At 37.6% G+C, this 27,817-nt stretch overlaps 1 protein-coding gene across 2 annotated transcripts; it reads right to left on the reverse strand.

Moving 5' to 3' along the window:
- Nucleotides 1-98: 98 nt before the first annotated feature.
- SYD (P-loop containing nucleoside triphosphate hydrolases superfamily protein) lies at nt 99-27,817 on the reverse strand. 2 transcript variants are annotated; one of them, XM_088117723.1, is made up of 34 exons: nt 27,405-27,817; nt 26,506-26,628; nt 26,350-26,411; nt 23,551-23,666; nt 22,989-23,414; nt 22,581-22,753; nt 21,117-21,289; nt 20,959-21,023; nt 20,184-20,879; nt 19,809-20,083; nt 18,829-18,926; nt 18,523-18,708; nt 18,189-18,369; nt 16,453-16,647; nt 16,333-16,376; nt 16,051-16,107; nt 15,741-15,837; nt 15,486-15,658; nt 15,197-15,410; nt 14,595-14,720; nt 14,420-14,509; nt 13,032-13,148; nt 12,838-12,918; nt 12,488-12,595; nt 11,966-12,135; nt 11,783-11,861; nt 11,621-11,695; nt 8,285-8,382; nt 8,101-8,208; nt 7,826-7,883; nt 7,494-7,718; nt 6,234-7,392; nt 1,790-6,144; nt 99-1,427 (listed from the first exon to the last, which is right to left on the reverse strand). In XM_088117723.1, exons 2-34 carry the CDS (start codon nt 26,608-26,610, stop codon nt 372-374), a joined length of 11,241 nt encoding a protein of 3,746 aa, XP_087973849.1. In that variant the 5' UTR covers nt 26,611-26,628; nt 27,405-27,817; the 3' UTR covers nt 99-371. The 2 variants fall into 2 exon arrangements, with proteins under 2 accessions (XP_087973849.1, XP_087973848.1); XM_088117722.1 differs by having other exon boundaries at nt 20,157-20,879; nt 27,405-27,816.

The following is a 27,817-nucleotide window of genomic DNA, read 5'->3' on the forward strand; positions in this document are numbered from 1 at the left end:
TCTTCATTAAGAAAAACATAAACAAGAAATAAAAACGTCACCAAACGAACCCGATAATATCAACACCAAATGCCAAAATTAATAATAATATTGGACAATTTGTTAAAAGTTCTTGATTGTATTGATAATATTATAGTTCCTGTCAATGCCATAACACTTCAACAATTTACTCTACAGGTTAAGGGTCTTGATCTGAAGGAGGATTAGGTAAAATTGCCATAATTAATATATATATATAGAAGAGGGGCCTAAGCTATAATCTGTATACTATATACATACAAAATCTAACGCAAAATGACGGCAGAGATTCATATTTAATGAAGCTACGATCTCCCCGGTGGGAATACAAAAAACGTAGAGAAGATTTACCTTCAGTCACTTTGTTTTGGATCCTCCAATTCTGATTCAACTGAACTCTTGATAACTGGATTCTCCTCCGATGAATGCCCGGAGATTTCATCCTCTACTGCTGAACAGCCCAGAGGCGGGTCCAAAGTTGCAGATTTACTTTCTGGCACTGAGTCACGAACTGGAGGAACATCAGCTTGGTCAGTTATGACTGTTTCTGCAACAGCAATGGTGCTATCAGCTGAACGCTGCACCGGGTTGCAAGCTGGAGGAACATCCGCTTGATCACTTATGGCCGTTTCTGCAACTGCAATGACGCTATCAGTTGAACCATGCACAGCATCGCAAGCTGGAGGAACATTAGCTTGATCACTTATTGCCGTTTCTGCAACTGCAACAGCCCTATCAGTTGAACCCTGAACCGAGTCACAAGCTGGAGGAACATCAGCTTGATCACTTAAGGCCGTTTCTGTAACTGCAATGACGCTACCTGTCGAACCCTGCACTGAGTCACAAGCTGAAGGAACTTCAGCTTGATCACTTATTGTCGTTTCTGCAACTGCAACGATGCTATCAGCCAAACCCTGCACCGAGTCGCAAGCTGGAGCAACTTCAGCTTCATCACTTATGGCCATTTCTGCAACTGCAATGATGCTATCAGTCGAACCCTGCACCAAGTCGCAAGCTGGAAGAACATCAACTTGATCACATACAGCAGTGCTATCAGCTGGACCCTGCGCCATGTCACAAACTGGAGGAACATCAACTTGATCACATATGGCCGTTTCTACAACTGCAACCGTGTCACAAACCGGAGGGACATCAACTTGATCACATACTGCCATTTCTACAACTGCATCGGCGCTATCAGCTGGATCCTGCATTGATGAGCCCCATGCCAAACATTCATTTTCAGTGGGTACATCAGCGACATCGGATAAGGCTGTTTCTAATACTGCAACGGCACTATTGGCCAGAATCGGAACTGGTGAGCCTTCCAAACTTCTGTTTTCTGAGGGTACAGAGGATGGAGGATTGGCTATTTCTGTTACAGTCTTTTCTAGAGATGGCTCCCCCACCTGAAATGCCAGAGAAACATTACTATACTATACAGGCCAGGAAAATAGACGAGGTCAGTTACACTCATGTAAAGATTTAAAATCCTGTCAAGCGTAAGTTACTAAAGATTTACTAAAGATTTTGGACGGTCCTCAAATTTTCCATTTAGAGATCAGAAACATAAACCGCAAATCCTCCCTCATAATCTAGCCATCAGACAAATATATAGGTATTGGCAGTTTTATGAACTGATTTTTCATTCAAGTTAATCTTGTGGCAATTAAACAACAGGGCCTAATAATGTCTCAAATGACAATGTAAGGTGGCATTTTCCTTTTTCTTCTTTAATCATCTTTTTTTTGGGCGGGAATGGGAGACCAACCTCATAAGCATCCGCTTGGTCAATTGTCTGAACTTCAACGCCGGATTGCACTACAGCTTCTCCTACCTCCAACACAGGGGATGAAGGCACCATTGTTTCTGCTGATACATTTTCTTCTAAAATCCCACCAGCTTGAGAAGAATCCATTTGATGATCTGTTTGAGTCTGAAAACCTTTGTTGTCTTTCAGTTGTGGTGGGCTAGCAATTCGACCACTGTCAAATGAGGCTTCGGACTTTTCTTCCTCCATGGGTGTTGGAGGTGGGGGTTGGGTTAAGATATCGACTGCATTTACTGGTACAGACTCCCCAGTTTGAAGAACATCAATCTGAACACCAGCTGGAGCTTCCACTGTCTTTGATACTGTAAGGTCAGCTTGAGAAGAATCCATTAGATGATCTGTTTGAGTCTGAAAACCATTGCTGTCTTTCAGTTGTGGTGGACTAGCAATTCGACCACTGTCAAATGAGGCTTCGGACTTTTCTTCCTCCATGGGTGTTGGAGTTGGAGGTGGGGACTTTTCTTTCAGTTGTGGTGGGCTAGCAATTCGACCACTGTCAAATGAGGCTTCGGAATTTTCTTCCTCCATGGGTGTTGGAGGTGGGGGCTGGGTTAAGATATCGACTGCATTTACTGGTACAGACTCCCCAGTTTGAAGAACATCAATCTGATCACCAGCTGGAGCTTCCACTGTCTTTGATACTGTAAGCTGATTGGAAGGATCATCAGAGACAACATTTTCAGTGATGTTTAAAAGCTGTCCCTTGTCGTTGGGAGAGAGATCCAATTTGTCATTTCTATCACTGGAATCCTTACAATCCTCCAATTGTTCTGCGCTGTCAGATAAGGTTTTCTCAGAGGAATTGTGTAGCATGTCTTCCTCAGTAACTAATGAATCAGATGTGTTTTCTGACAAAACAATGTAATCCTGTGTTGCAACCACATGGTCACAACTTTTAATCTGACAATCACTTGGTTGTGTTGCAACCACATGGTCACTACTTTTCATCTGACAATTACTTGGTCCTTCCACAGAGACTGGGGAGCTAATGGGATCTATTTGAGACAAGCCCTCATTCCTGTCGGATGAAGTGAGCACAACCGTGCAGTCACACAAATCATCATTTGCCGAATTCCCAATCTTCTCTCTGTCTATCACCGTGGATGAGGATACAGGTAAATCAGTTTGATCACCTGAATTACCTAAACTTGTATTGTACAACATCATATTTATTTCCTTATCTTCCGAGAAAGATGAAGGTTGGGCCAAATTTCCTGATTTATCTTCTTCAACACGATCAAGAAGATCACCCTCAACTTGAGTATTAGATTGATTTTGCTCCCCGGGAGACACTTGATTTATCTCACCAGATCCCACAATCTTTTCTTCCTGTGATGCAATAGATGTAGAATCATTTGAATTTTCTCGCACAAGGTTTTCAGAAACCATAACATCATCATCCTGAGATGCATTGATTTGAAGATTGGCATTAACTCCAACATTTTTGGGTTCCTTCAGGTTCCGTAAACTATCAACTTGATCTACCACAGCCGTGAAAGAACAATTTTCTTTCCCTCCCTGCATCGAAGATGATGGCAGATCCATATTATTAGTTCTATCTTCTGGTGCACATTCTCTGTCATCAACGTCCATTTGAACAGCAGTAGAACTTTTTGAGTCCTTTTCTTCCTCCATTGTTGAAGGTGAAGCATCAGCAGGGATTTCTCCACCAGCATATGCAACATCTATTATATAATCACTCCTGGGGATGTCCATATCCATGAGACATGCGTCATGGCTTTCAGACTTGTTATCTTTGTTATCCTGGACCAGAGATATTGGAATGTGGTTCTCGGGAACAGCCTCGTGATCGACAAATTCAGAATTCTCTTCCATTACTTTTTCCACATTATCTGGTACCTTTGAATTCCCCTCCAGAATATGATTACCACTATCATTTGTTTCCGATATCTTCTGGCCTTCAACATCAGTTTTAAAAGAGCATTCCACAGCCTCAACTCTAGGAGGTAGCAAATCATCAAACTCCACAGCAGAACCTCTACCAAATTTAGCTATATCTGAATCATCAGGACTTCCAGCAAGAACTTCATGGACTTGAACGCTACCATTACCAGATGAAGGAAAATTTGGCAATTCTTCTGAAGCAGGCTCTAAGTTATTTCCCGATATATGCGTCACCATACTAGGAGCATCTGTGTTAAAATGATTTTCATTACCACTAGACCTCCCCAGCAAAATGTCATCATCCTGCTTTGAGGAAGCATCCATTTGTTCAAGAGCAGGATCGGTATCATTCACCTCAATATCCGTAGCAGTTACAGAAAGGCATCCTTGAACTTCAAGTTCGGGACCTGGCATGTGTGCATCAGAAGACAGTTCACTGGGACAGCCCCCAGAAGGAACTTTTTCATCGTCAAGAGTATTCTTTCGAATATCAGAAGACAATTCACTGGGACAATCCACAGAAGGCATTTTTTCATCGTCAATAGTTTTCTTACAGGTATCAGAAGACAGTTCACTGTGACAAGCTTGGTTAGCCGAAATTTCTGCATTTTCTCTGGTATTATCGACAATCATTGTGGCAGCAAGAGGGCATTCTTGAATCTCTTCCAGAGATGGCTCTGGCCTGTTCTCATAATCCATTTGAGTCGTACATGGAGCAGTTACCGTACTTAAATGGCTGCTATCGGAAGGAATAGGCAATGTAGGAGCAGGAAGATTTTCACCATCATTCTTCAAAGATGAGGGAAATTCATGGCTGCTTCTATCAGGAGAAGATTTCAAAGATCCTCCAACAACAGGGTTTGTTTCGTTCTCTGATACATTATCCATCACCTTAAGAGCCTTTGATGCATCAGATTCACTAGGACTTGATAAAACAGGTGAGGCTTCTGGGGGATTATGGTCAGCATTGTTGGCGTTTGACGAAATTGCAGAGCCACTAACCTGAAGAAAAGATTTAAGAGATTCATTCAAAGAAATTACACTTATATCTCCACAATCTGTATCAATTGCGGCAGGAGGATCTTTAGAGCACGGCGAAGACATAGATGAACCAACCAGATTCGTTGAGTCCCCTGAACTACCACGAATACCATCATCAGGACCAGTACCAAGAGGACATGGAGACATTGATCTCACGTCACTTGCCACAGTTAAGCATCCAGTTGATGTTTCTCCTGATTCGACCAATTTATTTTCTGCATCAGACTTTATACTTCCATAATTTCCATCATCTATCTTCGGAATGATAGATTTTTCAAAAGCATTTGCAAACTCTGGTCTTATTTCACTAGCTACAACTGAAGATTCTTTTTCATGGGCCTCAGCTGGAATGTCAGTATTTGAAATTGTAGCTGAAGTAGCCACAGCCTCTGATTTATGATTTCTGATCACCTCCACAGAGGACTTGCTCAAAACAGGTATTGCGGGGGCATCCTTGTTCTCTTTCCCAGACGACTCTCCAACTTTAGCTTTTGACAAGCCAGTCCCAGAGAAGACCTCCTTCATTACCCGAGCAACATCATTTACATTTGCAGCTTGATAACGGCCTGATGCAGAGGTCCTGTCCAAGGCTCCAGTAGCATCAATCTTTGTTGATGATGCCAACATCTGCTTATGCTGGGCAGGTTTGGGTGCTTGCTCTTTTCTTTTCGGACCCTGGCAGTGCACAGTATCTACAATTTTGGTAGCACCTGCGTGATTCTGAACACTGGTTGATTCTAGATTATCAATCCCAGTTTTACCTCTTATGTCTTTACTACTTGAATCCGCCAACTGCGCTGCCTGCATATGCACATTCAAATCTTTGGACTCCTTGCTTGCTGAACCATCGAGAACGACAGGAGGCAGTGAGGCCGGTTTTCTTCCCCTACGCCTAGGGGGTTCTTCCCTGTTTGCTGTCTTACGACCTTGCCTTTTAGGTTGCACATGTTCAGATGGAGACTGAGATGCAAATTGCAAGGTTGAAGCCATTGATGGAAATGATTGGATTGGCTGGGAACTAGGAGCAGTCTCGGGAGCAACATCTATTTTAGTTTTGGGACTTGTACCCACGGCAACAGATCCAGGTAAAGAAACGGCTGGCAGACCACATATTGGAATTGCAGTTTCTGGAGTTGATATAACTGGATGAGGTGTGTCCCGCAAACTATGGCTCTTCAATGTCTCATCGACACTTTTATTTGATGCGGTTGAATCCTGGGCAGTACCAGCACAATTACCCAAGTGCTCAGAAGAGTTTGCTTTGGCTGTGCAATCCCCAGAAGAAACCTCCTTGGTCACAACAGAAATGTCACGTAAATTAGCATTTTGATTTTGTTCAGGAGTAGACCCTGCACATAATTTAAACGACTGAATTCAGTAAAAAGCAAATTGATACACAAAGACAATGACCACATGCTGAAATTTATCTATCACTTGCCTTGATTAGATTTATCTGACAGTTTAGTAGATTCTCGACCCTGTACAGTACTTCCATCAGATTGCTGGAGCGACTTCTCAGAGATAATATGTGGCACCTGATTGACGGTATTCTCTTTAGTAGTAGTGACAACAACAGCCTTACTTGATGAAGAATCAATAAGGGTTGTTTGCAAATTCACATTTGAACTTAGACTAGCACCAGCCATGGCGTTAGGCAATGCAGGAGTTGCTGCTGCCTGTTTCTTTCCTCTACGTCGTGGTGCTCCAGCTGCACTTTGAGTCTTCCGACTAAGTCCTCTAGGCTGTACCGGTTGAGGATTTAAAAGAGGAGCAAATTGAGAGATAGAAGCCACAGAAGGCAAAGCAGGACTAGGTTCCAAATTTGACGAGACCCCAATGGCAAGTTGATCATTAGGTACATTGACACATTTTGAAGGGGTAGAACCAGGAAAATGAGTGGGAAGCTGGGCGGTAGAAGCATTAGAAACAATGTCGGTTGCAACATTAACTTGATTTGCCACTGGGTTTGTGGCTTTATCCTGTGATAGGTCATCTTGTCTTAAATCAGAGGATAGACTGCCAGGAACAGGAGGTGGTACCAGCCCCTGTTTCTTACCCCTTCTTCGAGGTGCTTCTTGTCCAGTTTGAGACTTCCGACCTTTCGCTTGAACTGGTGCAGGAGAGCAAGCTGGAGCTGACTCGGAGGCAGGAATTATAGAAGAGACTGGGGCAGTTAACTGAGAGTTTGGAGTACTACCTGTAGCAAGCTGATCACTTGTTCCTTGACTAGGCAAAGAATCAAGGAAACCAGTTTTATGAATGCTTGAAATAGTTTCTCCTTGTAACCTCATGTCCACTTTGCCTGTTACAGAAGGAGATGGAGGAACCACTGGAGCAGGCAACTTATCTACAGTAGACCTTTTTGGTCTTCCACGACCTCGCTTCGAAGGTGGTGTTTGAAGCTGAGGTGTAGGCTGAACAGGAGGCAGTGGGGAGGTAGTAGGAAGTTCTTTCTTCAAAACAGCTGCTACTGATCCACTAATATTGGTCGATGATTCTCCTGTCACAGCTTCCTTTGGCCTGGGGGATTCAGGTGAGTCAACCTTGCACATCTTTTCAAATTCCTCTTCTGTCCACTGTTCCTCGTAGGATCGTACCTATTAAAATAGGAAGTTTAATGCAAATAAAAAAGATATAAATAACAGGCAGAAGAGTTCAAGGTATAACACATTCACAAGTAGTAAAACACTCCTCAAACCTCTCTCGTCCGCTTTCCTCTCCCGTAATGTTGGGTGTCAAGGCTCCCAAGATACTCGCTCTTCCTCTTTACCCCTACATGGGCAACCTCCCCAGATTTTGGTACTTCAGTTATCTTCATTGCTTCATAGAATTCTTTCAGGTCATCATCTGTTACAAGACGTGAAGGAATTGAAGGAACAGGCTCAGAAAATCCATGACCAAGCACCAGCTTCTTCCATGTCGCCTGCAAAATTAATGTTTAGAAGATTGTTACATGATTACTCTCTCTTTCTCTGTTAGTTTACATGGTATGAATAAAAGAGAAGACTTGAGGAGTGTTGATTTGCATACCGTCTCTTGCTCTCGCCGTTCTTTATCGATTGTTTCAAACACATCGATCTCTGACTCACTGTGAACAGGAAGACAATGGTTAATATAAACTATGATTTTCTTATTCTTCTAATTATTCTTCATGGAAGTCGAGGGCAGTTATTCTTGAGACAAGGCAACAAGAAGTCCTAAACACCTCATGAACAAGAAGAAGTACCCTTTTCCCCTTTTAAGGGACACATAACCAGCTGCATAAAATTTCAAGTAACAAGAATAGGGCTTGAAACAAGATGAACCTGCGTGCTAGGAGATCATTCAGAGCATCATCATCCAGTACAGGTGCGGCTTCTTCTTTCTTACACTCACGTAGAAGAGATTCCAAATATTCCCTTCGATCTTCAGCACTACAGTATAGCAAATAGGCAAAAAACCATTTAGTGCCTCAAGTGAACAACATGGCTTTTCACAAGGACAACTAACCTTGTATTGTTGTCAAAAAAACCAGCTGTAATACTCTGGTTAGCCACTCCAAGTTTATGCTCCGCGGCAGCTCTCACTTGTTCTTCCACTGTTTGAACCTTGATATGGGGAAAGATTCAGGCAAGAAAGAAGATCAGGATGTGCCCAATCACAAACACGTGAAAAGATGAAAAATTGACAATACCCACCCCTTTTATCACTCTTGTTCCCCTGACCCACTTAACTTTTTTCTAAGCATGAAAAGATAATGGCATACCAATCCATCAGACTGAATCAAGCAACTAAGAGATTTTTTAAAAAAAGAAGAAAGAAGGTAACAAAACTTTTCATGGATAATATGAAGAATATAAAAGGAAACTGAAGTAGGTTACAAAAGGGCTCTCCAATTGGCATTAATAACAAAAGAATCATAATCACAATTCCCTCATGAAATCAAATGTTAATCCAGAGCCCAGCAGACTCAAAATTGAACAATTGTTTGACCGCAGCTGATCCAGTCATTTTAACCGTAAATTATTCTCTGGTTCATTTGGCCTTTTATATTTATTTTTGTCATTTTTAAGAACTTTTTTTACAATTTTCACTTTCTTGTAGACCTTGTAATTATTTTTTGGCATCCCTTCATCTCAGTTCGGCTAATGTTTTTATACGTTCACTCCTCTTGATGAAAGTAGATCTTTAGGCCCCAAAAAAGAAGTTGTGGTCACTTGTATGGTTGTATTATTAGAGTCAGTTAGGTTAGTGCTGCCGATTACCTGTCAGTAACTTAATATTTACTGCCTGGCAGCCCTTTCTATTAATTGTTTTTTGGCAGGTCTGCCAGACAGCACTAGTACGATGCAAGAATAAACAAGCAGTAAAACCTCCCCAGCTCACCTAACCTAACTTTTAAATTTCCTCTGAATAATTGAGAAACTAATAGATTTGCTCTCGATCAATCAAGCAAAAGAATTTCCACCAATGTTTACCACGACCATAACTTAACAGAAGACATGAATCAAAGCCAAAGAAGAGATCACAACTGATAACACAAAGGGCATAGAGTGAGAAAGGAAGATGAAAAATTAAGAGGTGGTTTAAGCCAGGGGGTTGCTTCGGTCGAAGTATTTAACTGCACATTTATCTTTTCAAATGATCTTTATTCTTTCTCTTAGTCTCTGATGCGTAGCAACCTTGCAGAGATTGTGCAATCCTAGTATTTCATGTGTATTATTTGTTAATGTGATCTTTTGCAACTCGTCTTTCAGAGATCAAAACTAAACCCAATCTGAATTTCCTCCAATCAAACTTCTGCTTCCTCGATTTTATTATGCTTTCCTTTTGCCATGCCCTTCCAAACTCCGATGCCAAAGCTTGATAATGGCATCAGATAGAACGTTAGCCAGTAAATTTTATCGTTCAATCTTGTCATTTGTGAATTTCAATCTTTTCAACTTATTCTAAAAATCCGGGGTCTCTTCATCTCCATATATATTTCACTCAACTGCCCAAGTAACTGACTCATGAACGAATCTCGCTCTACTAACAGTTCAACCAACTACCATTTGTCTTGCCTCACCTATGTGATATGCATAGGAGACCGTGGATCTCTATCAAATACATGCAGTCACCTAAGGGGTAAATGAAAAACAAATTGATAGAGAACAATTAACAATAGAAATTATTATTGCATCACACAGTAGTACTTTCAAGACAAGGGGATTACTTTTATTCCTACGAATGCAAAGAAATACAACACAAACAAGATGATGAATGGAAGTAATACCAGATACTACAAGTATTGATAATATCCAAAGTTCCCTTTTGGAGGCCGAATTCTCAGATGGTGATGAAGATTCAGGCCCCATTTACTTACCCGCCATCGTAATCAATGAATCGTAATGAAAATTTTGATTTCCTTTGATGGTGTTTACCAAATTGTAGGAATGTAATCAAATGGTGGGACCCACCTCAAACTTTGTAATCCCATTACATAAAAAGGTGTAATCTCATTACACTCCTACAACCTCATCAATCCCATTCCTATTCCTTATTCCATGGACCCCACATATATATTATAATTAATGTACCACTTTTACCTTCTCTATGGATTAGATCCATATAATTTTTAATTAGTTTTTTTTATACTTTTATAATTTCTTCTCCATTTATACTCCAATTTTTATTAGTTGATGTGATTTTATTATATAATATTAATATTAATTAATATCAATAAATTCTTTAAATAGATATTATTAATTTTAAATATTAGAATAATAAAACTTAATAATATGTTTTATTAAAGTTTGGTTGTTCTAATAAAAAATATTTTATTTGATGTAATTTTATTTTAATTATTCCTTATGTATTAATATTAGATAAATTGTTATAATAAGAAATTTTTACCATCAATAATATAGTAATAAATTAAATTAAAATTTATTATTATTGTAAGTTAAAAAAGATTAGCACAATAATATATTTGTAATTGGCTAAAAATGAGAAAGGATTATATTAGTAATTGTCATATTTGATTCCGATTCCGATTCTGATTCCAGACAATTTTAGTAAACAATATCAAAGGAATTATTCCAGAACATTTCTAGTAAACAACCTCAATGGAATAACATTACGATTCCGATTGATTTCATTACGATTGATTTTCATTACGATTGCTTTCTATTACGATTGCGGTTAAGTAAATGTGACCTCAATTATTAGCGTTAGTAGTTATGAATTATGATTCTTGTGATAGAAAAGTCATTGTTGAAGACTCAATTGCCAGCAGTTTTGATGTTTTCTCTGAAGATGGTCTTCCTTCTCTATTCGATGAGGCTGAAGATAAAGAAAATTATTGTTCACTATCTGAAGATGACTCATTGCAAGAGCTATTCAGCAAATGTTTGGTCCCCAAAGATTTGTCAGATTATTTCAACCAAGTGGGCATTACTCTTGTTCCAATAAACAGAGCTTAACTTCTTTTTCCAAGATGACAGTTTGTTCTTAGTTATGTTTCACCTCTTTTTTTTGAGGTTTTGACTTGCTGTTCTTTTGTTAGGTTTTGTTAAGCTGGAGTTGTATCTAGTTCTGGTTAGTTTGTTAGTTTTCTAACTGGTTTTTTTGGTTTGTTTTTGGTTTTATCTTTTTGGAGCTGTTGTTTTGGCTTTTTTTGTTAGGTTGGTAGTTGGTTTCTGTTATTCTCCTTTTCGAGTTCGTATCCTTGAACACTTTTTATCCTTTCATCTATCAATGAAAAGTTGTTTCTTGTTAAAATTTAAAAAAATAAATATATATATATATATATATATAGATATAGATATGTGAAGCTAACTTCTAAGACATGACCAGAAAACTTACTGTTTCAAATCTAAGAACAAGCACATCCCTCTTCTGGCCAATCCTATGAGCCCTTGCTTGTGCCTGTAGATCAACCTGACAACATCCGCACAGTAAATCAGATTTAGAATGACAGCTACATCAGAATCTTGACATAAAATCCTGAAAATTTGTCGTATATGCCTGTGGATTCCAGTCTGTGTCAAAGATAATCACTGTATCAGCAGCTTGGAGGTTCACTCCCACACCACCAGCTCGAATGCTAACATCACAAACAACTTGGTTGGTACTATAGAATATGCTATTTAAGAATCGAGATAATACTATCTATCAAACAACTGATCGCGCAGGCAAGACGGAGGTTACCTAAGAAGGAATATAAAATAGGGAGAATTTTGCCCATTAAATCGATCTATCAGTGCACCACGATCACCCCCAGATGTATGTCCATCTAATCGTAGGTATCGATATTGTTTCCAGTGAAGATATTCCTCCATGACATCAAGCAATCTAGTCATGGTGGAAAAGAAGAGAACCTGCAAAGTTAGAAGTCAATTAGAGATATTGAAATATCTTTAATGATATAAGACCACAAACAGATTAAAAAAAAAAAGCTCATTACGAAATGAAATCATTGACATAGATACTAAACTAATCAGAAATACATATAAACATTGGCAGCTCAAGAAACTGATCTAATTCAAAGAAAAGGAAGGAATGTATCTTAAAGTGAAAAGTGAATCGATGCTACTAACCTATAATAGACATAACCTAACATGCTATTTCATGTCCATGATAAATGAAAATTAAAAAATTTTAAGCGACAGCAACAAAGAGGAACACACATCAGCATTGAGTCTTGATATTGTCCACATGAAGATTACTTACCCGATGATCAGTTGCTTTTAGCTTTGGTAATATTCTATCTAACATCTCAAGCTTTCCACAGAGTCTAACAATTGGTGGTAGATAATGCTTAGGTATCAAATTGTCAACCTAGACAAGAATACAGAAGTTTCTTAAGAGGCAAATACCAACAAGCAGCAAATAAGGTAGTTTAAGCTTCCAACTCTTGCTTATGCATCGTCAAAATGGATATAAGCTAAAGAGAAAACATTGAATCGAGGATACAATTTGGTGGGGTGGGTTGGAACATTCTACCCGTCACCTTTCCCTCAATTTAGTTATCCAAAAACCATTCAATAAATAAATTGCACTAAAAGAAAAGGAAGGCATACCTCCTCTGCATGAAGTTGGCTAAGATAAGGATGGTTGCAGATATTACGCAGCTCCATCACCGAGTTATGCACTGATCGGACCTGGAAGGAAAATCTTTTGAGTGAGAGAGTGGGTAACAATTGAATTATCTTAGTAACTATAATTGCAAATTTCTAGTCAAAAATATGCAGAAATAGAAATAAAGTGAAGGAACCTTTGTACTTCCAATTGAACCAAGGTTGTCCTCTACTCTCCTCATCAAAAGTTTTTGATATGCAGAAGCCTCACATCTCACAAGTCTTTCAATCTTTTCTGGAAGTTCATTTTCCACCTGCAAGCAAGAATACAAGGACTTAAATGCGTGATACCAAGAAAAGGATTCTCACCATACATGGCACTGCCATATTGCTGATTTAAAGTATGCAGCTAATCTAGTCACAAACAAAACCTACAACTCATTATGCCACATGTGAGAGAAAAAAAAATTAGGGTAGATCGGAATTATTTTTTTTTTAACAAGATACGAATTTTTCATTGATGGATGAAAAAAAACAAAATTGTTCAAGGATACAAACTCCCAAAGGAGTGAAAGAGAATAAAAAATAGAATAAAACAAAAAAGGAGTTATAAAGGCCTCCCAGTTCATACAAATCATATTAGGGTAGATCGGTATTATTGACTTCATTAATACAGTTATAATATTTCAAGCAAAGGAAAAAAGAAGGTATACTTCATCAAATTTGCATGGAAATAAACAAAGAAAATTTCAAGACAAGTTGGAGGAACAAAATATTGCTTGGCTGAAGATTTCTTCTTATTCATCATTTTTTACAAGGGAACAAAACTTCTGTCTACATTGATTGACTAATGATGTAAATTCCTCTTTCATATCCATTCCCAGATAATAAAGAGCCACCTTATGGCTTCTTTAAATATTATCACAATGTATTATGCCATTTGCTACTAGTATTTCAGTATTGCATATAAACTTTGGCCTCCCCATAAAAGATACCTAAAAGTTGTAGTGTCAAACAATTGTCCAATGACATTACCCGAGGTGAGCTCAAACATTGATGAGAGGAATAAGAAGAGAACTTGTAATTTGTTCAATTAAGACTCGTGTAAGAAGTCCTTTACGTTTCTAAAATTTGTAACTACTAATAGGCATTAGAGACTACTAGACCCTTTTCACAATCAGATCAAAAGCATTTAATCTCTTATACTACAATTACATCATAAAAAATACCAGAATTCTAGCAGAGGGGCGCATGAGAAAATGGAATGATTATACAAAAAAAGAGAGCAGTAAAGCTAAGCACCAATAAACAGTGAATATTTGTAAAGACAAAATGCTACTACTGAACATAAATTTTTTTGTTCAAAGAAACCCTGTGTTTTTTTTTAAACGAACTTTCACTAATTAATGAAAATGAACAACAAAATGTTCAAAGATATAAACTCCCAAAAGAGTGAAAAAAAAAGTAAAAAAACATAAGATCCGAACCTCAAAAAGGAATAAAGCAAAAGGAAAATACAACAGAAAACAATAAAGCTAACGGGGGGGGGGGGGGGGGGGGGGGGGGGGGGGGGGCGCAAAGAAACCTTGTGTTTAAGCCTCCGAAGAACAAACGGCCGAAGAACTTGATGAAGTCGGTTTATTATCAAAAGATTCTCCTCTTCAGACAGCAAGGCCTAGATCATACAAGTTTTAAAAAATTAAGAGAAAAGGACAAAGAATCTGAAATCTCATAGAGAAGTCACATAAGTTTGGAATTACTTGGTCAGCCGAATTATCACCATTGCTCTCAAATGGTTTGTTGAACCACTGAGAAAAATCTTCCGATGAGTTAAAAATATTTGGCAACAAAAAGTTCAGTAAGGCCCACAGTTCCTCAAGGTTGTTCTGTACAGAATGGATTTCAAAATAAGCCAGCAACTACATGGGAATAAATTATCAAAACGACAAACCTTTGCAAAATTGCATGCAAGAAAACTGTAACAAATATAGTGATATAGAAGTGTATTCCTCCAATCCAATTAAAGGGCCTTCTCTCCATTAATGTTAACTTTAATTGTTTCCTGTGTATATCGATTGGATTGTGGGCCATTGTGTCCTTTAGGCCAATGTAAGGTAGCCGTAGCCTAAACTTATTTACTCAAAGGGAAGAGCAGTTAAGAATAGCTTTACAGTTCTTATTATTAAGGATTTTTCTTTTTTTTCCAAAAAACCTCAGATGCACTGTTTATGACCTAATGAATGTAACTCAAGAAAAAGATGGAGGTAACGATAAACAAAAGAATGTCCATGCAATCAAGTTGGAGGAATATATGCTCCTACGCCATATAGAAAAAGAGGAGAGCATTAATAACGACTGTCACCTGTAGTGGTGTTCCAGTTAAGAGTAATCTGTGAGAACTGTGATAGTGCTTCAGATCAGCATTCAACTTGCAAGAAGCATTCTTTATGCGATGGCCTTCATCAATTATAATATAGTGCCAATGAATTTTGCTTAGTTTTGGCCTATCATGCTTGTTCATCAGATACTCGTATGTGGTCAGAAGTACATTAAATTTTTGATGAACAATTCTCTCCCTGCAATAAGGACTGGTTAAGTTTCTGGATTACCTTGCAACAGGGACTCAAGAAAGAACATATGTAAATCATTACTTGAATAATTTGCGCCTCTCTTCTGGAGGCCCAGAATACACAATTTTAAGGATACTTGGGGCCCAGAAGTTGATCTCTGACTCCCATCCAGGTAAAACTGACGATGGCACGACCACCAAAAAGGGACCTCGATCATTCTTAGTCTCCATCAAATAACAGATTAGGGAAATTACCTGAAGATTTCCATGTTAGTAACATGGAATGTACAGAAGCTAAATCATGGCTCTTATAAGGCAGCTTAGAAAAGTACAGTACCTGAACAGTTTTTCCAAGCCCCATTTCGTCAGCAAGAATTCCATTCAAATGGTTGTTGTACAGCGAAACAAGCCACCTAAGGCCATTCATCTGATACCTAAATTTTTATTACCACATTTACAAAGAAATTCAGAATCACAGAAGCACTGGCTTTTATTATTCATACCAATATCATGAGTTCAGAAAATCAAAGAATAAAGGTAAGTATGAATTGCAAAAAATAGGATTTTCTCCATACCACACACTAATTTTATAAAAATCTAAAATAAAAGTAGAAAGGAGGGGATTGTAGGATAAGCATGATACTCACTCCCTCAACTTTCCTCCCTGAAGACAAGATGGTTGCTCAGCTATGCTTTCCTTAACACTGAAAAAGATTATTCATATAAGAAATTTGAAACGAATAAACAATAACTCATTGTAACGAGAGTTATCAACTTAGAGCCTTAAAACACCAAGAGATTTTATCAAGAAAGACAAAATATAAACTGATGCAGTATATGAGCAAATTTTCAAAGCGCTGGCCAAAATTGGTTTCTGGGGTGGGGTGGGGTGGGGTGGGGGGCAAGAAGAAAACATGTAATGTCGTCACCTATGAGCCATCAAGTAGTACTTCTCGTTACTTTCCAAATAATGCTGTAAAAAGAAAGTCATATGTAATCAGTGAATAAAACAAAAACTGATAAAAGAAAGTAAGCAGAGAACAACTTGCCTTTGCCTGATCGCTTTCATCTTCATTTTCAATTGCAGTTTCACTTTTTTCAACGACACTCACAGCTCCTCCATCATCCATATCATGCTCAAAGTGACTCGCCGTGGACTTTGCCTCCTGTAGCTTGGATCCAAGCTTTTGAAGATATTTCTCAGTCTCCTTGAGAAGTTGCTTAACACGATCTGATTTTGCATCCTAGCACAGGTAGTGAAATCTTAGTGTGAGGAAGAGAACCCACAAGACTGATTGTGCATCAAGGAAGAAATTTTAATTTTCCTTCAGCCCCTTTTAATCCTGATTTAATCCAAAACTGACCTCTTAATAACTAAATGACCTGAAACTTGATGATTAACAATAATCTCTATCTTTTTAATTCAATCCCCAGAATTTCAATTTTAAAATTTTCTGATTTATTTCTATATGTTGATTGGTAATTATTTAATGATAGATATTATTACGTTAATTTTCATTAGATAAAAGACAAAACAACTCGTTATAAGGCTAATGCTCTACACTTATCCGGATTGCTTTTTTCACTTTACTACTTTTCTTTCTCTCCCTCTCTTGCAAAGGCAATATTTGTTACTTGGTATAAATTGGAACTTTTTGGAAGCTTGTACTTGGATCTACAGTTGCGTCAGAAAAAAAAATATCTTCAGAATTCTGTTTTCTCTTTTTCTTTTTTTTATAAGAAATAAAGCAAGTATTATCAAAAGAAGTACAACCTTAAGGGCAGTGGGTTAGGAAACCCCCAAACCAAACCATAAAAGGGCCTTCCAATCATACAAAATCACGAGGAGGTTAAAATTACAAAAGAATTCTTTATGGTTTGAACACCACCATGAAGAAGTATACTATACATTGCTCCAAAAAATCCCCTTGGTTTCTCTCTTTCCAAAAAGGCCACAAGAAAACCCAAACTACACAATTTCATATAACCTTGGCTTTGTTCTTATTTATAACTTTAGGTGAGTTCTTTGGATATTCTTCTTCTTGATTTATACGTTTAATGTGTATTTTCTATTTCTTGATAAGTTCAATATGAATTTATAAGTAAAAAAAATTGTATAGTATAAATTAATTAATGGAAAATTTTTGTACTCAGTAGTTTTATTTTGTACAATTAATTGATTTATTAACAACTTAACATTGAAAATAATGAATAAATAAAAATCCAAATCAGATTCTAAAAACTCCATTCTCAAGACCAAAAACTATATATTTATTCACAGGACAAATGAAATTCATTTCCACACAAATCCAAATACAAAATATCTTCATTCCTGAACATCCTAGTCTCTCTTGAGCTTCCTCTTCACCAGTAATCCCATCGTCATGTTGACCTTAATCCAGATGACTCCTTACAGATTTAACTTTAAAGAGTTTAAACAAACCACAAATATGAGCATGAGAACAGTCGTTTGTATTTTAATACCTCTAATTTGTTAATAAAATTGATTGCCTTCTAATTAATTGCAAAATTTGTATAATGGCTACTTACAATACAAATATAAGAGAACTTCTTAATAATTGTTAAATATTATTTCATTTATTAAATATGAAAAGTTACAGTGAACTTAATATTAAATTATATATAACACCCAAGTTCTTAACAACTTATAAATGATAAAATTAAATCACGAGTAGCGCAGTGTTAAAAGACTTATTAGAATAAATAGTGAGAAGAATGATTATTTCCCCTTCGATGAGTAATAATCGGCAAAGAAAAGACAAACCTGCACCATCCGCAAATACCCTTCTACATCGTTGATCTTTAAAAGATTGATCTTCTCACGCTGTATTCTATCAATCTTTTCGCGATGAATTCTTTCCTTCCTTTTGTGGAACTCCTTGACATACTTATTGAAACCCTTCCATCTCTCTCTCTTAACTTTAAATACATCGTCAAGTCTTTCCCTGTAATAAAGGATTAATTGACCATAAGCAAAATTTGTAGAGCCTTTAACTTCAATCCATTAGCTTTTCCTTTTCATTGATGGAATTAAGCCGTATGAAGTTTAATTTTAAGAAAATGTAAACAAAAACTGCATTATATAGGGCACCACATACTTGTGAACTTCTATCTCACCAAAGAACTCCTTTTGCCTCTCCCGTATTCTCTTTTGCCTCTCCTCCTTCATTTTCTGCTCAAATTTTTCAAGTTGTTTAATCCTCCTACCATGTTTATGCTTCTTGAAAGATTTCAAGCGGTCCATCTCAGTTGAAATTGGTTTGAAGAAATCATTAAGAAAATCACTGCCAAGATTTTCCAAATTCATCAAAAATATTAGTAAAAGGAAAAAAACATAGAACTAAGACTTTTGGTGAAAACTAGGACAACTCATGATAAAAGACTCGACTCTTGAGAGATATTACTTCCGGAGGCGGCGCTGAAGCTGCAAGAGTTGAAGTTTTTTCAATTCAATTACACTTCTGGTTTTTGCAGATATATCTTCCGATGAGCTGACAGTGTCCTGCAAAGTTTTGGAAGGAAAATGATGAGACGTGAAATGAACTAAATGTGCCAAATCAATTCAATATCAATGAAAATCGTTTTCAAACAACAAGTTTCAGCAAACCAGAGGCATTAATTAATGGCCAATTTGGTATCAAAACAATGAAAATTTTACTTCTAGAAACAATAAGTTCAAAGAGAAATTGGAATATGCATTAGGGAGGAAACTCTAAAAAATCTAAAATCTATTTTCCCCAAAATAGTTGAAGATTTAAAGTAACATTAAAAAGTGCCTTTCTATATTTGAAGGGTTTCCCAACACCAAACTCTTAGATTTTGTAACCAATTTTAAAGTGAGAGAAAGCATTTCTACAGTTGTACCAATGGTTTCGAAACTGGCTTTCTAGTTTCAAACAAACAAACCAAGAGTTTTGGGAGCCTTTTACCCCACATAATACTTTCCTCAACATAAGGCTAACAGAGCAAACCAAAAACTATGCAAAACTTTAGACTAACGAGTTTGGGAGGAGGCCTTCGAGGTGGCTAAGTTTCATTTCTCCTCTAGTTGTTCCCTTTCAAATTATTTTTCCTTTTGTTATTAACTCTAATTGGAGGCTTTTTTGTGAGATTTTTTTGGGAAAGGTCTATGGTTGAAATTGGAAAGGTGAGTTGAGAAGTATTTGAGATTCTTCGTACATGGTGGTTACTTTGGGATTTCTGAGTTTTCTGCTCTAAATTTGGTACTTATTTTGTAACTTTTCACTGTATCAATGAAAAGTTCGGAAAAGAACAACTACAGACAACTCCTAAATCTTCATATAACATAATTTACTTGGTACTAGAAAAGAGAAGCTAAAAACAAGCAGGAAATAGAGAATGGAAAACTGAATCGCACACAAACCTTTAACTTATCAAAACAAGTGGCAATGCGTTTCTCAGTTTTTTGTTGTTTCAGTAACCAATTTTGCTCATTTAGGAGTTTCTTTTTCTGCCGATCCATAATCCATTTCTCTGACATGGTGTACTTTGGAGACGTTGGCAAATCAGATGGTGCCGACTTACCATCATCTTCTTGTTCCATAGTATTTAGGCTGCCATTTTTCACTTCATCAACAGATGCCACTTTGTGCAGTTCTGTAATGCACCTAGATTCAGATTCTGGCACATTAATATCATCTGCAATAAAAATCCATGACATTCAATAAGGATCATTCATCTCATCTGAATTAAAGTTTTGCTAGTATCTCACCATGAGATGCAAGGTTTGGGATCACACCAGCATCTCTGGAAGGCATTACAGCATGGTATTCATCACAAGTCCCAGAGATAGGTTTCCAGCGCTCTCCTATTGAAAAAGAAGACTGGCTATCAATATGTTGACTCCCCAAACCACTATTGTTTCGAACAACGTGCAACTGAGCAGCTACATTATTCTTTCTATCAACTACCAACTCATGCTGACTAGCAAAGGCTGGTAGACTTCCCCTAGAAACCTCATTGGTGCTGCCAATTCCTGCCCAGCTAACTGTTTCAGGGTTTAGTGGCTTACTCATACTCACTGCAGCAGTGGCTTGATTGGTATGTCCAATCAGAATATTGTTATTCTCCAAATCCTCAACAGGATTATTACCAGTTAAACACCCCCTTGCACCTGAAAAGTCAGGCGGATGTGATCCAGTGCTCAAGCATGTCTGTGAAAATGTTTTTTCCCGCATCAGTTCAGCATCTGGCTTCCTTACTTCGGCTTGAACAGAATAATTAGGAGGACCCTTATCCTCCACTCTCCTATTATCTACTTCTTTCATGGAGTCAGCCTCATAGATTCTTCCAGCACATACAGTGCCTGGGATCATGGTACCTATTTCCCTTGCAGCGTCCAATTTTCCTGATGCCATCATGACTTCAGTGGTACTTCTGGCCTCACTAAAAGATTGAGCAATACCTCTAGGATCAACATCTTTGCGAAGCCCCTCTACATTGACATTTGAATTAATTAATGATACCATCATCAAAGACTATTATGTTATGGTAAAATAGTAGGGAATACCTACCTTCTTTAGGAAAATTATTCCCAAGGGCAATTTCGAGATGCAGTTTCTTTGGCATTAAACCATTTCTGAAAGAATAGAAAACAAAGTTTAAAACAACCAACTAGAACAAATAATTATAAGATTTTAACTCAATATACACATTTAGAAGTATAAACAACCTGAATGCTAAAAATACAAGGCACTGAGCCCTTAGTTGCTTCAATTGTTGTTCCTTGAAAGGTAAACGAGATTGGGAAGAGGTAGAAACCTGAGAAACAGGAAGCTTTCCTGCTTCTCTAGAAACTGTGTTCCGCAACATACTCATTTCTGGTCCATTGTTCCGCCATGCACCCTGTTAAAAAACGTGTGCATAAGTTAATAGATAATTATGCATTAGACTGTCCTGGAATATTTCCCAAACAAATTTAATTCCAAAATCAAAGTAGTAGTCGTACTTTATAGTGCACTATACAAATCCTGTTTCAATCTAAACAATTAGAATCAAACGTCAACAAGGCATGTGGAAAGGTGCTAGCAACAATGAAGAGGGCAGGAGCACTTAGTTTCAGTTTTTTTTAATAGAATTAGTTTCAGTTGAACAATGCATAAAGGTTGTTTGGGAGTATTCTTTGTTTATTTTTTATAAGAAACCGAAGATAAAAGGAAAGAATATGGCTTCAAATCGTTCAGGCATTCCTATGGACCTTACGGCTAGAAAGGAACCATCGGGTTTTCAATGATAAATACCTCTCTTTTGAAAAAATTTTTGATAGAGTTATTGTTCTAGCCCTGGGTTGGTGTAAATGTTTCTTCCCCCATTCAACAATTATTCTCATAATGTTCTTATGACAAGTTAGAGAGCTTTCTTGTAATTGCCTACATGGCCTTTTGTATATTTCATACCATCAATGAAATATTTGTTTCATACCAAAAAAAAATATGAATATACAAGGGCATACAGTCAAACTAATCTTCTAAAACTGTTTTCTATTGTTCTAATTTATTTTTTATAAGAAAATCAATTTCATTCTATATGAAAGCGCAGCATACGAGACTAGGCTACACAAGAAAACACAAGTAAAAACCAGCCAGTGAGCAACAAAAGAATTTACAAGTAAAAGCCCCAATCATTGAGAATCAAAAACAAAGGGATGCTGAAAAAGCATTTGGGGGAAAAGAAAAAGGCCTAAAAGGAGCTACTGCAGTCTGCAATGCAGTCTGCAATGACCACCATCCAGACCTCCTTTAAGGCTTCTCTACACCCAAGAAGACCAATTTTTTTCAACCAAATACTCCAAACAGTAACAGACAAGCCCGTCTACCAGAGAACAGAACCTTCCCTTTATAACGGAAGGAATGATAAAGAATATCTTACTCCAAATCATCAAGACAAATCTTACTTGGGGTAAAAGATATGAACACCCCAGAAGATTGAATAAAATATTTCAAAGAGTATGATTGAGCTCTTGATTTACAAAGAACACGCCACTGAGGATTGAACACTAAGGAGGAAGATAAAATCCTTGGGGTTGATTCCTCCTATCAGAACCAACCAAGCCAAGAGAAGAACTTGTTTCTTATTTTATAAAATAAATTAATAAAATAATAATTAAAGAGAAGTTATTAAGGACACTATTAGGCACCTGAATCATCTTAGTAGTATCAATTGATGATGTGCTAGATATAGGCAATTCGCTCTCCAAAACCTTTTCACCGGAAGTAGATGTCCCATCACCCCGGTTTGCAGAATATATTTGAGGATCAATAGGCTTTTCAGCAGCTTTTGTTAATCCGTGCTTTGCCTGTTCAGTATTGCCTGCACCATGTAAAGAACCAGTAAGCTGTAGAAGAGACTTGGAGATAGTGGAAATATTAGTTGGCAACACCATATGCACCGTACCTCTTCCTAGATGAACAAGACAATTCTCCATTACAACTAAATAGAACTAGATGGGCAAAGACAATGCTAGCTTCCCAACCAACTTTCAAGAAAATAAGAAAACAATGGAACCCAGTAGACACTAATCTTATTGAAAATGAAAGGCACATACCTCCCTTAACTAGATATGCTGGTGGCTCAACCCTGTTCGACTTCACATTCCTAGGATTAACCAACGAATTGCGGGTATCAAGTTGATGAGCATTGTCACTAGGTGGTTCCACACCTGACGTATCCACCTTTTTCCTTTTTTTTGTGCCCTTCTTCCCATCCTTATCATTTAATTGTTTGTCCCAATTCACTGAATCATGCTTCTCTTGTGACTGTGAGTTAGCAGACCTTGAATCCAAACTAGATGGACTTTCTTGATCAAAAGATTGACCACTCCGATGAGTTGCGGATCCTTGATAATAATCATGATCTGTACTACTTGGGCCAACAGGTGGCTTACTTGAAGCAAGTGGACCACTTTTTGACATCTCACTTCCAGATATACCCATTTTGGAATCTTTAGCAGCACCGACAGCACTTGAAGAACCTGCAATTATCCTAAAATGATTTATTCTGAACCAAGAATAGCATATGTATTTGTAGACAAGAATTATGCAACAATAACATGTGCACTTGCAAAAGAAGATTCACTGATAGCCGTCACCAAATTACGATCACTGTACCCGCATATTGTGCAGTTGGAGAATCAGCTATCTGAGTTCCACCAGACAGAGGAAGCCGTGATGCCCTCAAAGCTTCAATATCAAGACCATGTTGATTAATGACGGTCTCCATTGCCCTTGATAAAAGACGCTAAGTTAGCAAAAAGGAAACAAGCACGAAAAACAAGCTAAAGAGACCATGGCAGGATGAATACAGTGAACATTTAATTGGAAAAGAGGTATAATTTGCATCAACAAGTAACCATTTAAAACCAACAACTTAACAGAGCACATATAACACACTAAACAGAATTTTAAAAACAGGATTACAACCAAATTTGTGGGATCATTGTAGAGTTTCTTCACGGACAAAGCGTATGATAAAGGTGTCAAATGAAAAGGTAAACCATAATACAAGAAACAACAATACATGGTTCTTTTTTTCAATATGGTGGCAATGTGGATAGAATACATCAAAGGTAGCTCTAGCCACAGGGGATTACTAAACAGAACACCAAGAGGGCAAATCTATCAAACTTGATCAACCATTAACAAGTAACCCTAATGTGGGAGGATCAAGACAAGGAGATGCAAAAATGCATGCAGCATAAGTGCAAAAGATGAGCAAAGATTCCCAACCCCGAGCATGTTATGACACAGCCACAAATTTGTTAAATGAAGGTAGCTTGCTTACTATAAGTTGTTAGTTAGAACTTAGAAGGAAATTTGTTGACTTCGTTTATGCCAATTCGATAGAGCCAAAGATCCCCCCATTGAGCATCATTAAAGATTCTTCAATTTCATTCCTTCTGCATTTTTCAGATTCATGCATTCTCCCAAAATTCAAGATTCTAGTCTATATGATGCAAGGTAAATGGGAAATTTGAATGTAGAGGAACCAAATTTTGATGAAAAGAGTAGAGATGACAAAGATATTTCAAGTACTACTTATTACCTAATTTCTTGAGGGAGTTCTTTGTCCAAAAACTATTACACGAAGATCAATAATTTGATGTAATGCATTATCTTTGTTATTCTCTAAGGTAATAACTTATTTACGAAATTTCTTTATAATCATTAATTGTGTTCTCTTTTTTTTTATAATAAGAAACAAGATATGTATTGAAAAATGATAGCAAACAACCTAGGGGCAAGGGGAAGAGGGATCCCCCTCCCAAGAAAACTAATGGAGGGTAGCCTTCTAATCTTGAATGATTATGGAGAGGCTAGATCCAGAGGCTTTTCCCCTTGCATAACAATTTTTCTCTACAAGTTTCTATGGAAGACATCATGGATTTTCCTCTACGAGTTGCTAAGGAAGATATCATTTCACCTCTCAAGTTCAGCTCTAGTTTACCTCCATCTCAATTGGATGATTATTTGTCCTCGCTTAATTCTGAGCTTGTTAAAATTTGTAAAGGGAAGGTTTGCATGTTTAGAAGATCACTCTAAAAGAAAGTTGAAGTTAAAAGTTGAGTGAGCTAGAGATGTTGCTAAAGTTATGGTCAAGCATTCTCAAGATCTCAAAGCCTTTCTTCGGGAAGATGTTTCTGATATCAAGACTCTTAAAGATGTTGATTTTGGTTTTCTTGCAATTAGAAGGCTCTTTCTCAAAGTAGTTCTTATGGTTTTTATGTCGCTATTCTTCTTCGTTTTGTCGAGTTGTAACGTCCTCTGTGGGTTCTTCTTTCCCTTTTCTTTATTTTGTTTTCTTCACTCTCATAGGCCAAGGAAACTATGAAAATGGAACTCGACAATATAGGATTTATAATGAACTACATTACAAAAAGCGCCAAGTGACTCTCAAAGTAGCTTTCGCAACAATCTAAAAGCATCCGTTCATACTTCAATGTTTTATGGTCTTATGTTATCGATCTTCCAAGAATGGCTTTCATGCTTTCTTCAGTTTGGATACCCATACTCTAGTTATAGGTTTCCTTCACCACCCTTCCATGCTCGAGCCTTGAACCATCTCTTTTATACTGGATCTTGGTGGTTGAATGTTATGGTTATCATGCTAGCCGAGTTGACCCTCTACCTACTCGAAGGGCAACTATCCCTAACCTACACTTCAGCTACCAACAAGAGACAACAAGACCAACCAACTAGATTTGAGATGAGCCCTCCTCTTCTAACTCTTATCTCACCCACTAGTTTGACTACTGGCATCATCGAGAAACTCTCTTCAAAAAATAGTCATGGAGATTCCCTAGAGAAACATTTTTCTCCTTGTTAAATAGTCATGGAGGTTCCCTAGAGAAACAATCTCTTTGGCAAAATTATGTCAAGAAAGTTCAGGATTGACTCCCTTACCAATCTAATGAGACTTGCAATTACTCCTCAACTAAATGCCTAGGGAAGCTATCCATCATTCATATAGTCATTTAACTACTTAATGAGTGTATATTCCATTCTACCAAATCTTTTCTTTCTCTCTTTATTACTTTTTTTGGAAGAAACAAAGCTTTTCATTGCATAATTAAAAAGTTACAAGGTTATAATAGTAGTCAGAGAACAAAGAAAACTCTCAACCATAGAGCACCTAAGAATGAAAGAACTAAAAATCGGTATCCCCTCTTTCGTAAGAGAGACCCTTCCCTAAATATCCGTTTCATTATAGATGTCTTGTGGAGATAGATCACATAGTGAGCTATAACTTACCATCACGCATATGAATTCATATTTCATATAGCCATTTTTTTTCCTCAAATTATGTCCTGTGAAGATTTCTAGATAGTGAGAAAATACATACAATCCCTTGGAATGCAACGATGGTAAGAAAAATAATGGCCACAAAAGTATGGAACCTTCATTCTTTACCTCGATATTACTTGATATGGCATGGAATGCTCTTTCCCACTTGATTTCATGTGTTGCAGTATCTGAAACTCACACAACCACAAAATCATAAATACGAAAGTTCATCATGACATGAATTGAACAGACAAAAGGAAAGGAAAAAAATGCATTACACACCACGAAAAGTTTTGTAGCCAGTTTTGCCGGCTCATCTCTAGATTCTTGAATGAGTTTGTGCAGGAACTTGGCTGCCTCCAACTCAACATTTTGTGAAGACGCCATCTCAGCAGAGACAGTAACCTAAAATGTGATCATTATAATCATGACGTTGATAAGTACAGCAATGAACAAAAAACACCAACTTAACTTGCATAAAGAGCCACTAAACAACACAAAGTGATTTTGAAATAAATACAGCTCGCTGTGAACCCAGAAGGGAAATGCACGATCAAATGAATACTGTTTAATTTTCCTTTTTTTTTTCCTAGTGATAATTGAAAAGAAATAGGCTGGAATAGGCTGAAATAGGCTGAAGGGAAGACAACAATATACAAGGCAAGCAAATGCCACTCATAACTATCCTCTAAACCACCATGGAATATATTTGCAGAGAGCATTTCCAAGAACAGCACCCATAATACTACAACTACAATCCAGTTTTATCTGTTTAGCTGAACTTTCACCCAAAATGATCAAAAAGAAAAACCCTACAAAATTGAAGCATAGAAAATACATGGAGTCACCTCCCGTGTGATAAATTCACTTTTTTTCGTGGAGAGTAGGGATTTTCCCACCTAGTTTTCTAGTAGGAATCGGAGCCACGTAGAGGGTGACAAGCTTGCGGGTGAATGAGGATGAAACTAAAATTTTAAATTAGGGTGAAAAGCAGGAACATCGCGCAATTGACAGACAGGTGAAGGACAAAAAGGCAAAAGAATAGTTATTTAATTGGTTCTATACACGAGCTGTAAGTTCCAAAATCCACATCCAATTCACAAATCAGCTTAGGAATTAGGAAGGCAAAAGGGGCATCGGAAACACAGTAAATCAAAGTGGAAAGAAGAATCAGATTAAACCTCAGTGGTAATGGTAAGAGACCCAGGCGGACATTAAAGCTCGGTGGAGCTCAGTGTCCATGCCCTCAGCGGCGCGGCAAAACCTACCATCGGATGCAGAATGGGTCGGGGGTTGGATGTGTGTTTTAGGGATGAATTTTCTGAAATTGTAGCAGTGGTGGGGACAGTGGCAAGCCCTCTAATGGTGGAATTGTTTGCGATTAGGGCTGGAGGGTTTGGCAAGGAGAAGAAACAAATTGGGTGGCAGTGGCAGTGGCAGATATAAATCACTTGGCTGGGTCCTTCGACGAACACACTTTCAGAGAGGTCATAGCGGATCTAGGGAGGCTTTTCATCGGGAGAATGGTTTTTTCCCCCTTTGGGTACATCAAGAGTGAGGATCGTATAGAGATGACAATGGTACTCGATACTAG

Source organism: Momordica charantia (genome assembly GCF_013281855.1).
Source record: "Momordica charantia cultivar OHB3-1 chromosome 9 unlocalized genomic scaffold, Mcharantia_2.0 BLBB01000009.1, whole genome shotgun sequence".
NCBI classification, from domain to species: Eukaryota; Viridiplantae; Streptophyta; class Magnoliopsida; order Cucurbitales; family Cucurbitaceae; genus Momordica; species Momordica charantia.